Source organism: Zingiber officinale, chromosome 4B (genome assembly GCF_018446385.1).
Source record: "Zingiber officinale cultivar Zhangliang chromosome 4B, Zo_v1.1, whole genome shotgun sequence".
In the NCBI taxonomy this organism is placed as follows: domain Eukaryota; kingdom Viridiplantae; phylum Streptophyta; class Magnoliopsida; order Zingiberales; family Zingiberaceae; genus Zingiber; species Zingiber officinale.
This window is the reverse complement of record NC_055993.1, coordinates 104803723-104818808: the sequence shown is the minus strand read 5'-3', so window position 1 is coordinate 104818808 and position 15086 is coordinate 104803723. Positions and strand designations below refer to the sequence as shown.

Genomic DNA, 15086 nt, shown 5'->3' with positions numbered 1-15086 from the left:
CTATCTATTTCCAGTGAGGAAAAGTTTTTTTTTTTTTTTTTTTATTCTTCCTCTTTTCAGCCCTGCTGTTGCTGATTTGATTAATTACTTATTTTGAAATTTTATTTTCAAAATAAAATAAGATATAAATTTTTAAAAAAAAAATTATTTTATTTTTTATAATTAAATAACCTCAAAATAAGATATAAATTTTTAAAAAATATATATTTTACAAATTTATTCTAATTATTTATATATGCTATTTTTGTTAGTCGAGAAGCTTGAGCAATCGATTTCTCTAGTGTGAGTGTTTACCTCTTGATCATTAATATGATAATAAAATTAAATATAATTTGTCTTACTAGTAGTTTAAAATATTTAGAAATTAGTCTAGATCTCAACTTAACCGGAATATTATTGAAAGTTAAAAAAATAATTTAAATAGTTGAATTTTGATAGTCTTTTATATTGGTTAAAAATTAGCAATTTTTTTTTTGTAATTTTAACTATTTTTTTTTAAAAAAAGTGTTATATTGAAATAAATAATAAAAATAAACTTTTAACTCTGACCCACCTTATAAACCTAAAGATGACAAAATGAAGAAATAAACAACAATTCTTCTTCTTATTTTTTTTTTTTAAAAAAAGGGTCTTTTTAAGAAATTTGGTTTCATTTCATGTAGAGAAGAAGAACTAAATGGCCTAAATTCAATTTTAAAATAATCAAAAACATCTCTCATCAATTCAACAGCCCTTCAAAATGGTAAAACTTAGACCTTAGAAAGATCTTTCAAAGAATAATTCATAATCATATCATCCAAGGCGTTTTGAGCATTTGAAAAACAAAGATAAAAAGGTACATCTTCTAGAAATAAAATCAAACTTACTGTCTGCATCTTCCAGAATTTGGTTAGCCTGGCACTATGAATATCACCTTTGTCTTTGCGTTCAACCGGTTGAACTGTATCGGTTGAGTCTAACTGGATTAGAAAATGTTGTTACTCATGAAGCATTATTGCTAGCTAGGATACATTACTGGCTAAGAAGTGCATTTGTACACTATACTCTTTAATTACAATATGCACAAGTTTGACTAGAAACTAGCTATAACAGTTCTTGAGAATTAACTAAACGAGGGACACCAAGAGATCTAATACTTGCTTCAGTTGACTACTCAATGTATAAGACATATCGACTGCTTCAACTTAAATTTGATGCCCAAAGACACCTACTGAAACTGAAAAGTTAAGACACTACAAAGAAGATACACTTTGAAAGCAGCCACAATTATTCTCTTCCTTGCCTATTGATGCAAGAGGATGTATGAAATAATTTTATAATATTTACACCTGGTATATCACTTCATCTGGTCGTTCATCACCTATTAGGATAAGGCCGTCGACCGACATTGGAAAGAAAAATCTTCTCCACTGACAACCAGTTGATACGGCGTCCGGAGGTGGATCGATAATGATTAGATTTTCATGCTTCCGAAGGATACCGATAACACTTGCGGTGTTGCCCTCCTTGATGAACCTATCATGCCATTCATCAGTTAGTATGATGATGAGTTTTAAAGAAAACAAGTGATATCTAACCAAATAGAAGAGAGCTGCTTTCAATGTTGTCTTCTTAATGTTATAGATGGATCATAATATCATCATCAAGCTATGTCTTGACTTTTCAAGCTAACTTTATTGAACTTTATTTAAGACTAAATCACTATAACATTCAGATCATTTGAATATACAGATATACAAACAAATAGTTTGGTGACCATCATGTTCTTTATTATTTTATCTGAAAAACCAGAAATCAAGGACGGGATGGTTGCAAAATGGCTGTGAACTAGTGGACTTCGAAACAAGCTTTGCCAATTCCTAATAATCATGTTCATTGGCTTTATCCCTTGTCATTCACATTGATCAAGAAGTTCTAGTAATTAAGATGATGACATAATCATATGACGGAGCAAGAAACTGTGAGAATTGAAGCAAGGGAACACATCATGTCATCAAAATGATAAGTTTGTCAACTGGATATTCTTGTCGTAGGGCTTAATAGTGTAACATTTTGAGGTGGCCCCAAATATTTGTGACATACATAATTTGATAGTGATCGCCATGACAAAAGAAACATTTTGAAGTAACAAGAAAAGATAGAGCACGATTCAGAAAAGCAACAAGGTTCGCAATTCAGTGATTCTGAAAAGTTTTTTTTAAAAAAAAAAAAGGTTTAGTTGACACAAGAGAACTGATTGCAGATGCAGTTACTAGCTAACAGAACAGTTTCTTTATCAAATTTTAAATTGTTCAAAACTTACCCTTCTTTAAGGTGCATTATGTGAGCATCGCTTGGAAGATTGCGTTCTGTCAGCCAACTTGTAAAATCAGGAGACAAATCTTTATTTTCTTTGTTTATCTCAATAATAGTGGCAGGCTTAACGAAAGAAGTCACTCTAGCTCCGTTTCCTGCTCTCACAAGAAACCGTGTTCCACTGTCTGGGTCAGATATGTAGAAATCTGCAACATACCTCTGTCAAAATAAGAAGCCAGTTAACTAAATAGCACTTCCTATACATTGAACTAAAATTGATAGAACATCCAGAGTAAGTTGCATATGAAGGAGAGTAACATAGGTCAGCTAGACAACACTCACTCAAATGAAACACATGGATAGAGAACAAAAACTACAAAATTGGCTTATAAATTATATTTACACTTACAAACATTTGAGAAGTTAATTTATAATATATTCATTTAGAACCAACTGCAAATCTAGTTTCACAATGTTGATTTAATTGATGCATGGAAGGCTATTTAGGAAATACATCAATTCCATGAGTGGTTGGCTGATGTTCCATGCTTGGTGCTGTTTAAGTTGATGGTTGATTCTATTTAGAAAAGGCATCAACTGAATGAGTGATGCCGATGTTGCATGTGGAGAAACAAAAGAAGAATTCTTAAGATACTGGGGCACCCGGAAGATACAAGGCAGCTGTGTCAACTTCAGCTAGTACAAGACAGTCTCTCTGTGTGAATCTTTCAAAGACATCAACATCCTACTAGAGTCGCCCCATCATCCGAAATTATGGTAGGTTCCCCAGCTGTATATATTGGGTTCGGTTCTGGTCATCAAATTAGTGTTAGGCCCAGCTAACCCAGTAGTGCCACACAAACTCCTAACTCAAAACCCTAAGGCTGACTTTTCAGACTTCCAACAATGTGACACCAGGAATTTCATACGAGATGTAAATTTCTCACAATTGTAGTGATCTGGACAACAAAGATGTCACCGGGTACATTTGGAAACTGTGGAGGGCAAACATGCATGTGGAGATTTGGCACAGTGTACATAGAGCTCGTAGAGTTGGTTGGTTGAATGGTTTGTGTTTGATGGGTCAAAGGCCTTGAACCAGTTTTGGAACTTTAGAGGAACATGAAGAATGCTTTAGAGCAAGGAGTGGTAGAGGATACCATCACGGAGATCGTGTGCCTAATGACTCGGAGGCCTAGTACAATGTGGACTCAGAAGGTATAGAAGATTAGATCATGGAATATGCTTGAGAAGCTTGGTTTATCTGATCTAGGACAAAAGAAGGCCTAAGGGCATAAGACCGTGAGATGAGTGAAATGTGGTAGATACTAAAGCATAAAAATAAAGAATACCGAAATTCTTAATCGGTAAAAACTTACAGTGATCTCCGAAGCAAAGCAATCTCTTGAAGACGAAGAATAAATTTCGTGCTTGCTCGTTGTCGGAAAAATGATCACAAAATCGGAAAGCCCTTCACAAATCCATGAATCAAATCCCTCCTCTTGCTTAGGCGTTCTTCTTGTCTCTCTGTCTCTTTCACATACCTCTTTGATGAATGACTTAGACGCATATATATAATGGGAATCCCCTAAGGGTATAATGGTAATTTTCCCTTATTATATGTGGGTAACGTGCGTATCATGGGCAAACCCACGTTTGCACGTTCCCATTACCAACATCTCCCGCTCGTCCAAGTCAAGTCACCAAGGCTGATAGTCACAAAGACTAAATAGAATTAAGTCACAAAGACTATACAAGAACATCCATTTCATACATTAGGGAAAATGGTTCGTGTGACAGCAAACATACCGAGCGATTGATGCTAATAAGATACATAGCCACTCTTTGAGCGATCAATGCTAATAAAGTTGTTACACTTAGCCGCTTTTCCAAATGAATCAGAGGTATCTATATATTGCCTTTACCCCAGATTAAATCATTTACATTAATATGAACATCTCTAATCCCTTATAACGACAATTATGTCGAGAGCATGTCTCATATCTATAATTAAGACAACTATTCACAATTACATTGTGTGTCCTCAACGAAAAATATAATTGGTTGACGAGTGAATAAATGTCAAAGATGTAAATCTATCTTAATCTTTCTTTTTAGCTAGAATTTATTCATTCTAATCGGCCGCTTTCCAAGTTATGCTTCATAGACCGAATCATCCATAGTCAATAGGTTACATGTTAAAGTAGCAATCACTGATTAAAACTTCAAGTAAACAGCTGAATAGTCACATAGGGTAAAACTGAAATTAACTTATAATCTCAAGGGTCTTACATAATTGAGAAGCAAAGATTCATTCTCCTACTACCCTTATTATCGCAATAGCACATATGGTATGAATCACATGCTACGATATTATTCTTTTTACTAACAAGAATGCATATTTTTTTTCAAATTTAACATCGTACTGATTTTGATCTAGACATACCTAATGTCTAATTCTGAATTCAACATATGAATTTAAATCTATCCTTTAGCAGGTTCAATAAATGGTGGGTTCATTTACTTCGATCATTATTAACACATAAATGATCTCATCTTGACACAATTATCAAGTCGACCTTAACTTATGGGTATGTCTCTGTTCACAGCTACATAAGTTGCCCCATAAGTAACAACCTTACCTTTATTTATACTTAACAAATAGAGATGATTGCCCACATGGACCAATCTCAATCTGCCAACATGCTCACCGAGACTTTATTCAAATGTAACAAAGACATTTACATTTACACTAAATAAATCATGACATTTTATATATCCAATTGTCTTTACAAAGTGCTACATTTTACGAAGTTCAAAGACTTCACATATCCTTGAAATAACTCTTTAGTTAATGACTTAGTAAAATGATCTGCAAGCATAGCACGTGTAGGGACATATTCAAGAATTATTTATTTTTTGTCAACAATATATCTTACAAAATTATACTTAATTTCTATATGCTTGGTTTTATTGTGATATTTGGGATCCTTGGAAAAAGCTATAGCAGCTTGACTATCACAATACTCCCACTATTCTCAACAATCTTCAAATGCTTCAAGAACCTTCTCAACCGAACAGCTTCTTGCACAACCGCTGCACAAGCCATATACTCAGCTTTCATTGTCGACAGGGCTACACAAGTCTGATTCTTGTTGTTCCATAAGATGGTGTCGCCATTCATTCAGAAAGAAGATATAACCAGATTTGAATTTTCTATCATGTAGCCCTTCAAGCTCATCTCAGATCATTAGAAATATAAACAATAATTTATTGTCCCTTTGAGATATCTGAATATTTTCTTCACCGTTTCCAGTGTCTCAATCCTAGATTGGACTGGAACCGGCTAACTAAGTTAACAGCATAGCTTATATCAAGACAAGTACACAATATAATGTACATCAAACTACCAATGATACTAGCATATGATTTTTTCTTCATTTTGGCTATTTATCAAGAATCTTGGGATACATACTTTTGCTCAGAACAGTACCTCTCGCTACAAGTGTTTGTTCAATATTACAATCTGACATATTAAAGTGTTGTAGCATCTTAGTGATATAAGTCTCTTGAGACAAACCCAAAAGTCTTTTCGATCGATTTCTAATGATCTTTACTCCTAAGATGTATTCAGCTTCTCCCATATCTATTATGTCAAATTATGATGAAAGTCATGATTTGACTTCTATCACAAACTTAATGTCATTTCTAACTATTAGCATATCATCAACATATAATGATAAGATAATCAACTTTGCTTTCTCATTTTTTAGGTAAACACAATGACAATGATCCTCATTGATCATTTTGAAAGCATAAGATAAAATGACTTCATTAAATCTTATGTTTCAGTGTCTTGATGGTTGCTTTATCCTATATATAGACTTTTTAAGTCTACATACTTTATTCTCTTAGCCTTCAGCAATATAATCTTCTAGTCATACCATATAGATTTTCTCATCAAGATTACCATTAAGGTTTACATTCATATGATGTAATTCTAGGTCATAATGTGCTACTATAGCTAAGATGACACATATTGACACAAACTTCACAACAATAGGAAAATGTCTCTTCAAAATCAATACCCTCCGTTTGGGTATATCCTTTTGCAACCAGTCAATTTTGTATCGATTAATCGATTCATCTACTTTTCTCTTAATTTTGAAAATCCACTTATTCCCAATAGCCCTTCGGCCATATGAAGATCGACTAAATCCCAAACTTGATTCTTTCTCATAGATTCCATTTCCTCATCCATTGTAATTTTCCATTTTTCTCTAACTAAGCATCTCAATGTTTCCTTAGTTGTTCAAAGTTCCTCATCATCAACTGGAAGAATCATTAATATCTCATTCTCAATGTCAAATCTTCTCCGAAGAATAATCTGACAACTACTTCGTAGGTTTGACGGTTGAAAACCTAATTCATTCATCGACAAATCACTCCCACTAGGATGACTAGATTCAGGCATCTCTTGTGATACCTGATTTGTTGATAAAGGAACATTATCCTCTTCCTCTATTGCAAATAAAGGAATTATCTTATTAATTTCACCTCTTGTTGGGAACTCAGTTTCGAAAAAAGTGACATCTCTTGACACTATTTCAGATATGGTTTTATCTTGTTGCTCACAAATAAAAACATAACTCTTAGAAGTATCAGAATACCTTATGAAGATACACTTCTTACATCTGGGTCCTAATTTTCCATATTTGTGAGTCTTATCATGAATATAGGCAGCTGACTCCCATGGTCTATTTTCTGCCTGTCCAATGTTCATATGGAGTAGATGAAACATATTTAGAAGGCACTCCGTTAAATATATAGGTTACAGCTAATAACATATCTCCCCAATAGAAAATTAGCAAATTAGCTTGAGTCATCATATACCTAACCATATTTAGAAGAGTTCGATTTCTTTCAGCAATCCTATTTTACTGTAGAGTTCCGGGGATAGTTAGTTGTCTAATAATCCCTTTATCATTACACATTGTCTTAAACTGATCAGACAAATATTCACCTCCACGATCAGTGCGTAAAGTTTTAACCTTACGTTCCAATTGATTCTCAACTTCGTTCAAATAACGTTTGAAACAATCTAATGCTTCAAATTTATGAGAAATCAAATACACATGACCGAAATATGTGAAGTTATCAATAAATATAATGAAATAGGAACCTCCATGTCTAACATTCACATTCATCGGACCATAAATATTCAAATGAATTAATTGCAATGGTGATTTAGCTCAAATAGCCTTACCAAATGATTTCCTAGCTATTTTTCCAGCAAGACAATGCTCACGCTAGCATGAGTGCCTAACAGACCCTCTTTAGCTAATCTATTTATTCATTCTGGTGCAACATGTCCTAATCTAGCATGTCAAACTTCATCATTAATATCAACATCACTAGTAAGAGCAATATTTGAAAAATAATCATTAATATCATAATTAATACCCGGTTCTACATCAAGAACCATGAAACTATTTGTTACATAATCACATCCAATTAACACAGAGTTAATACGAAATTTCACACATTGACTGAAAAAGTTTTTACAATAACCCAAATCAAGAAGACTAGTAACGGAAATCAGATTTCGTCAAATCTCAAGAGCATAAAGGACATCATGTAGAAATAAGGTACGTCCACAGGTTGAGTTTGCATGTGCCAACTCCTTTTACTTCAATCCTTGTATTGTTTCCCATATATATCCATTTGTTGTCAGCCGATACCCGAAGGTACTCCACGTATATAGCTCGATCACGAGCTACATGGTTCATTACTCCTGAATTTATAATCCACAAAGGATAATAATCAACTAACAATACTGAACTAACAACATAATATTCATGAAAAGAAATTAAATATAAATCTACCTTTTTCAGCTCAATACAATCTCAAACAAAGTGGTCCTTCTTCCCATAGTTATAACAAGTCAGCTTGCTTTTAGGTTTCTTTTCATACTTCTTTCCTTACTTCTTGATTGAGTCTTGCCTAACAATAACACCAGCTTCTTTTCCTTTTCCCTTTTTTTTATGGAACCAATTCCTTTTATTTTTGGATCTGGATGCTCCAACAAAACCTTCAGCTACAAAAGTTTGTCTAGAAATCCTTGTGGATTCAATTCTCTCCGCCTCAAGTTCAACATAGCATGAGACATCAGTGAAAGTCTTGATACTCTCATAGTATGTAAGATTCTGTTTCATTGTTTTTTGAGAATTAGGAAGAGAACGAATTACTGCCCGAACCTATTGTTCATCAGTCAACTCAATGACCAGTAATTTTTAGCTCTCGAATCGTATTAGCCATTTCCCTTAGACGTTGGACCATGGTAACATTCGGACGCTTTTTGTAGCTACCAAACTTTATTGTGCCGACGAAACTTGCTTAAACTAACTCCGCTGTACTTCTCTCTAAGGGTTACCCCGACAGCATGAAGCTGATGAAATGGCTCATACTAAAAAACCAAGTCATCTAGCATAGAACTAATCAATATACTCTTAGCAGTAGAGTCTTTTTTCTTCCATACCTTATAGGCATCAAGATCACATTTATGTTGTACTATAGAACCATCTGCAGGTTCTTCCATAAACTAATGAACAATCTCTATAACTTCGTGATCCTAAAAAATATATTATATCCTGAGGTGTCATATTTTGTAATTATCCCCATTAAGTTTCTCTCCCTTATTGAGTTCAGCTATGATGTTTTTAATTGTCATGATCTAACATAAATAAACACATTATTTAGTATTCAGTGTAATTCATATGCATGCATTTTTTGATTTACTCAATGTTAATTTGAGTTGATGTACAAAATGAAGTGGTAACTACGTTTCCACTCATCATTCGTATGACCAATCAAATCAACATTGATTAATACTATTATACACATCCCTAACAAATGAACTACTCATTGAATGAATAAATCATTAAAGTAAACATGAACTAATCATTTTCAAGTTCGTTAACACGTATCTTTTCATAAAATAACTCTGTTCGTACATAACAATAGAAATTATTACACGACTCAAAAATTAAATGGACTAATACTATTCGTACATAACGACAGTAACAAAAATAGAACTATAATAAATTAGATAGATTAACACTACTCCCACTAGAACAAACACAGTGCAGTGGTCAACTCAATCCCTTTCAACCTGGACTCATTTGAGGCAGTCTCAGGTAGACCAACTTCAGGATTTTCAATTTGGTCTATCATTGAACCTTCTTCATAATCCAACTCAGATTCTTCAGGATTCTCCTCTGGATCCTCCTCAAATTCTTTAGGATCTTCCTCTGATCCTCCTCAAATTCTTCAGGATCTTCCTCTGAATCCTCAGATTCTTCAAGATTCTCCTCAGATTCTTCAGGATCATCCTCCGATTCTTCAAGATCCTCCTCGGATTCTTCAGGATCATCCTCAGATTCTTCAAGATCCTCCTATGGGAACTCATGGTGAAATAGTTTCACGTACAACTGTGCATATGAAATTCGCCCTTCGAAGAGCCCCCATATATGGTATGCTACCACCTATGGATTCCCCCATAGTAAACGAATCAAAGCCCAAATCTTGTAATTATCGAGGATGGGAACTCTTCCTTTTCAAGTTTTCAGAACAATCGATCAAGTCGTCCAATATACCATCTGACTCCATGAAATGGGTCATACTCAATCTCTTGAATCTCCTCGCTCATTCCGTCGCACATCGCGACGAGTCATCGTGCATATCATCCGTGTCATATAGAATTGAAAAATAATAATGTCAGTATAAAACTGACAAACCAGTAATCAAACTGGTTCTTTTCAATTCATACATATGCATAAAAAATATACAGAATTCATAAGTAAATAAGAAAAACTAATTTTCTTATTTTGTAGAGCTCCAGTGGACTCACTGGACCGACAGACTGGACCGGTCGATTGGGATCCCGATCCTGAGCTCGGTAATTGGGCAGGGATGTCTTACCTATGTTGTTCTTGTCTAAGCCCATTTAATCAAATCAATCCAAATTGATTATAGTTTGGATCAAACTGGTTTGGTTAACCAACTAATGGTTTGCATCAGACCGGGGCCTAATTGAACCAACTAGTCTCGTTAAACCAACCTAGTTGGTTGGTTCAATGAATCAGATATTTTTTTAAGTGAAACCAAATTGGTTAAAACCCAACCTAATTAATTAAACAGTGAACCAATAATCCCAATTTTAATTAATAACATGCAGAAAAAAAACTACTCTAACATTTTTTTGTCATAGTAAAAACAATATATTATATTGTTTTTATTGTTGCTGCCACATGTTCTAAACCTAATATGCATTTGGGTTTTTTTTCAAAACATCCACGCAGCACCGTTTGGTTTTTTTTCCGTCACGCCCGTCACCCATGCCGCCACGATCTCCACCTACGTGAACAGCAGGCAAATGCTCGTTCCCGTCGTGATGTGGTCGTCGGACACAGGAGTATGCTCTCTTAATTATTGCTCGCGATGCCGTCGGCTCAAGGAAAATTCCCAACACACAGTCGTGTTTTTCCAGTGAATGCCCTTGACGCACGACCGACATGGGTTTATGAGGAAGCCGTCTTTCTCTTCCTTCACGACTCGGGACCTCCGCGGCGACTAGTATTTCCTAGTGTCCGACAATGGTGGCAGATCGCGACATAGTCACGATCTCACTTGCCGTCAACAGAAACCACGGAGACAGAACACGACGGAGACAAACTCCATTCGTCATACTTAGTGACAGCGAACAAGGGCCAAGAAGACATACTCAGATAACTTTCATGCTTTTACAATCTATGCTCTGATACCAATGTAGATACTAAAGTATGAAAATAAAGAATACCGAAATTCTTAAACTGTAAAAAGTTACGGTGATCTCCCAAAGCAAAGCAATCTGTTGAAGGCAAAGAACAAATTTCGTGCTTGCTCGTTGTCGGAAAAATGATCATAGAATCGGAAAGACTTTCACAAATCCACGAACCAAATTCCGCCTCTTGCTTGAACATTCTTCTTGTCTCTCTGCCTCTCACATACCTCTTTAATGAATGACTTGGACGTATATATATAATGGGAATCCCCTAGGGGTATAATGGTAATTTCCACTTATTATATATGGGTAACGTGTGTATCATGGGCAAACCCACGTTTGCACATTCCCATTACCAACAAATGTAACATTGAAGTTTGTGTATTTATGCAACATCATTGGAAATAACAGATTCATCTAGGTAGAGGTAGACAACTAGGTGGTAATAAATTGATTTGAAATCTTCAACCGAGAAATTATCGGTCCTAAATTATATTCTATGATTTAGCTTGGTCCCAAAACTTTGTGTAGGTTTACAAAGAAGTCAACAGAAGGAGGGATCACTGACTGAATTCAATAAACTGAGAGGAATTCAATCAATAAGAGCATGTTAGTTGACCAAGGAGTCAACTGAATGTAAGGGTTTGAGCAATAGTCAATTGATATCATCGTTGGTTGTCCAATGTAACATTTGTTCAAGCAATAAACTAGGGATTTCCAGTCGGTTGATGGCGAATGAAAGTGAGTCGTTGAAGCTCTTCTTATATAAGCTCTTAGAGAGCTTACAGTTCAAAAGCTTGCAGGGATATATTTCTATTTTCTTATACAAGCTCTTAGAGAGCTTTGACTTGAAAAGGTTGGACCAAAATATTTCTATTTCTCCTTGGATAGAGTGCTAAGGTTGCCCAAAGCTTCCAAAGGCTTAGATCAAGGTTAAAGCTATTTTAGGCATCTGCATTAGATTTCAAATTTTAAAATAGAGGTTTATAATTTTAAAATTTGTAACAGTCTAGGTGATGATGCTATAGGTCGTGACAAGTAAAGCTAAGATAAATGTTGCTCTAAGGAAAATCTGTCATTTCATTTCAGATTTGTGTAGTGTGTAATAATTAGATAGAAGTGCAGGAAGGGACAATCATAGCTAAGATGACTTGATTAGTCATTTAAAAACCAAATCAAAGTCTAACCTCAACAAATTTGAGTCTCCATGAGGAGCAATTATGAGCAGGATTAGTAGTAAATCCACTCCATCCTCTATTCTCGTGCAGCTCAGTAGATGCATATATACACCTGGGGATATTTTGATAAGATGACTCAAGAGGGATGCTTCCACAAGTGACATGCTGCACAAAAGACAAAAACAGGAAACAACTGAAAACAGTCAATATCCCTCAAAGTCAAACTAACCATATTGCTTTCAATAACTTGAACACCTCGCATGTACCATGTGTCACCTTTGCAACAATGCTTAATAAAGTATCAATCAACAATAAAAACACATATGGAATGATAAAAAGCAACAGAGAATATTTCGAATTCCAACAGCAATATCATCCTAAGCTTATTTGAGAGATCCAGTAAGAATTCAGTTACTTGTATCCACTTAGCAAAGAAAACAAGAAATATGTTGACGAATCTCTCGTTGAAGTATTATACTAAGTTGTCTACAGCTTGAAATAACAACTAATTCTAAAGGGTCATTGTCTGAATTAACATAAAATTGCAAGGCAATTAATTAATTTTTCCAGAAATAAATAAGGAAACTAGTTATTATGCCCCCACCATACAGAGAGAACTTCCCTCCTAACATGTTGAAGAAATAATTTTTTTAATCAAATAAAACAACAAATGCCGGTTTTAATACTAGTAATTGCAACTCCTGAGAAAAGCATTCAAGAAACATGTAATTTAGCTTTCACCTAAACACAACATATATAAAATACTAGTATGCATTGTTTAGAAAAAAAAAACACAAGAATTATATGCATATTGAAGTTCAGAGATTTTAGCACAAATGGGAAAGTTTTAGGTCATTACAAAGATGAAGGTGTCTAACATAGTGACCAGCTTCCGAGTCAAAAATTAGGCCAAAAAGTTCTTTTTTTCTTCTTATGCGACTAAAAGCATAAAAAAGCTTAGTTCTCCCAAGTATGTAACTTTCTGGAAATAGATATTCATCATCAAAAAAGCATAAATTACATGCATAAGAAAGGTATGCCGACAAGCCATCAGCGAATCGAATGGTCAAATAGTGTGTTCATTCTCTTAAGAAATTATCATGCATTCACGTATTTCATAGTTAATTCTATTGTTACTCAACATTTTCTGAAATTGTCGTGCCTTGAAAACTAGTTTCAATTTATTGCCTAATTTCATAGAGGGGGAAAAAATCTGACTCCAAATTCGTAAAAATAGTTAAATAAATGAGATGCATGGCTTTCTGGTGCCTCAATCAGCCTTTCAGAATTAGTAAGACAATAATATCTTATCAAACTTAGAAAATTCTTTATTAGCTAGTGTCGTAGCTCATTTAAAGTAAGATTTTTCATCCTCGTAAAGCAACAAGAAAGAATAAAACAAAGCAGCGAGAAAAAGAAGGAAAAAAAAAGTTGCAATGAAAGCTTCGAGAGGAAAGGAATACCCCAGTGATTTTAACCAACTTCCCAATTTGGAGATTTCTAATGTCTATAGAAGTATTTGGGTAGAACTGCCAAAATCGTTTCACTTCTTCCCTGCCCCTCGTCCAATTCCACATCGACACCACCGCCACCGGCGCCGCTACCGCTGCCACCCCAATCAGAATCACTGATCGCCCCACCGCTACCCACACGAATGCACCCGCAGCAAATCCCGCCACGAAAACCGCCACCAGCACCCATCTCCAACCCCGCGACAAACCAAACGCGAACTCCTCGTCCTCCACCGCAGTCACCGCTCCGCCATACCTGGCCTCCATCTTCTTCCTCCTCGTAGGCAGCGGCGACTGATCTGTCTGCCCGCCGGACGAACGCGCGGGCCCCGAGGTGATCAGCCCTGTCGGAGGGATTTGCGCGAGCGGGCCAGAGGTCTTCCGCGGAGGCACCGGACCGGATCCAGAGGAGGAAGCGGACCGAACGATCGGCCCCGAGTGGGACTTGGACACTGACCTGGACGATCCTCCGCCGGGATCTCCCACCGCGGGAATGTCGAACATCTTGCCGAGCTCGCCGGACTTGCGGACGTCCCCACCGGTGTAGGGCGCCGCCCTCGAACCCACGGCCGGTGCCCGCTCCTTTTGTGGCTCCGGCGGGCCGGAGACGATCATCCCGCTGCTTAGCTGGTGCGTGGTCCTCCGCACCGACATCTCCCTCGCGCCACTGTGAACGCACTACCAGAAGTGAGGAAGAAATCATTTAACTAGACGAAGACGAAGCACTTATACCATCCTGTCCAGCCATCTCAGCCGTCCATTTCCCGGAACGCCAATCTTCACGTGACGCGGGGGCGTCGGAATGAGTCGAGCATTCGTTATTCTACACGCACGCCTCCAACGTATACCCACGTTCGTCCGAGCACACTGTGTGCCTGACTGGCTGTATAAATGGCTGCATCTTGGGTGAAGCGCATCTAGTGGAGGACGCCAGGGAGTGGGCCCGGCGAGCCCACAACACGTGGCGCACTAGAGGGGGGACCTTGGGCCCTTGGCTCCGCCCGGGCCGGCAGGGCTCGACGGCGATGCGTCTAAGGCGCTGTCAACGGTCAATTACGTGGCGATGTGCTGGCCATCCGATGGGGCGAGGACCGACAGATGCACTGCCGACACGGCCCGACGTGGACTCGCGATTGCCTGATTAATCGACCGACGACAACGAAGCGTCTCGCCCCGCGATGAACGGACGAGATGGAGAGATCGCCGCGGGCCCACGGAGGGCCAGTGGCAAAAAAACGTGCAACGTGGAGCGACGCGTGAAAGCGACCCGAGATGACGGCC

General features: G+C 36.9%; 1 protein-coding gene across 1 annotated transcript; it reads right to left on the bottom strand.

The window, feature by feature from the left end:
* Window positions 1-743: 743 nt before the first annotated feature.
* LOC121975868 (uncharacterized membrane protein At1g16860-like) lies at window positions 744-14500 on the bottom strand. Its single transcript, XM_042527780.1, has 4 exons — window positions 13758-14500; window positions 12304-12459; window positions 2303-2514; window positions 744-1515 (listed from the first exon to the last, which is right to left on the bottom strand). Exons 1-4 carry the CDS (start codon window positions 14457-14459, stop codon window positions 1323-1325), a joined length of 1263 nt encoding a protein of 420 aa, XP_042383714.1. The 5' UTR covers window positions 14460-14500; the 3' UTR covers window positions 744-1322.
* Window positions 14501-15086: the final 586 nt, after the last annotated feature.

What these genes read in the sequence shown, in the direction of transcription:
- LOC121975868 (XM_042527780.1), bottom strand. Translation starts at nt 14,459, where the DNA reads ATGTCGGTGCGGAGGACCACGCACCAGCTAAGCAGCGGGATGATCGTC. An exon ending in AGTTGGTTAAAATCACTGGG is followed by an intron (nt 12,460 to 13,757) that starts GTATTCCTTTCC and finishes TCTTTTGTGCAG; the next exon opens with CATGTCACTTGTGGAAGCAT. An exon ending in GGAGACTCAAATTTGTTGAG is followed by an intron (nt 2,515 to 12,303) that starts GTTAGACTTTGA and finishes TTATTTTGACAG; the next exon opens with AGGTATGTTGCAGATTTCTA.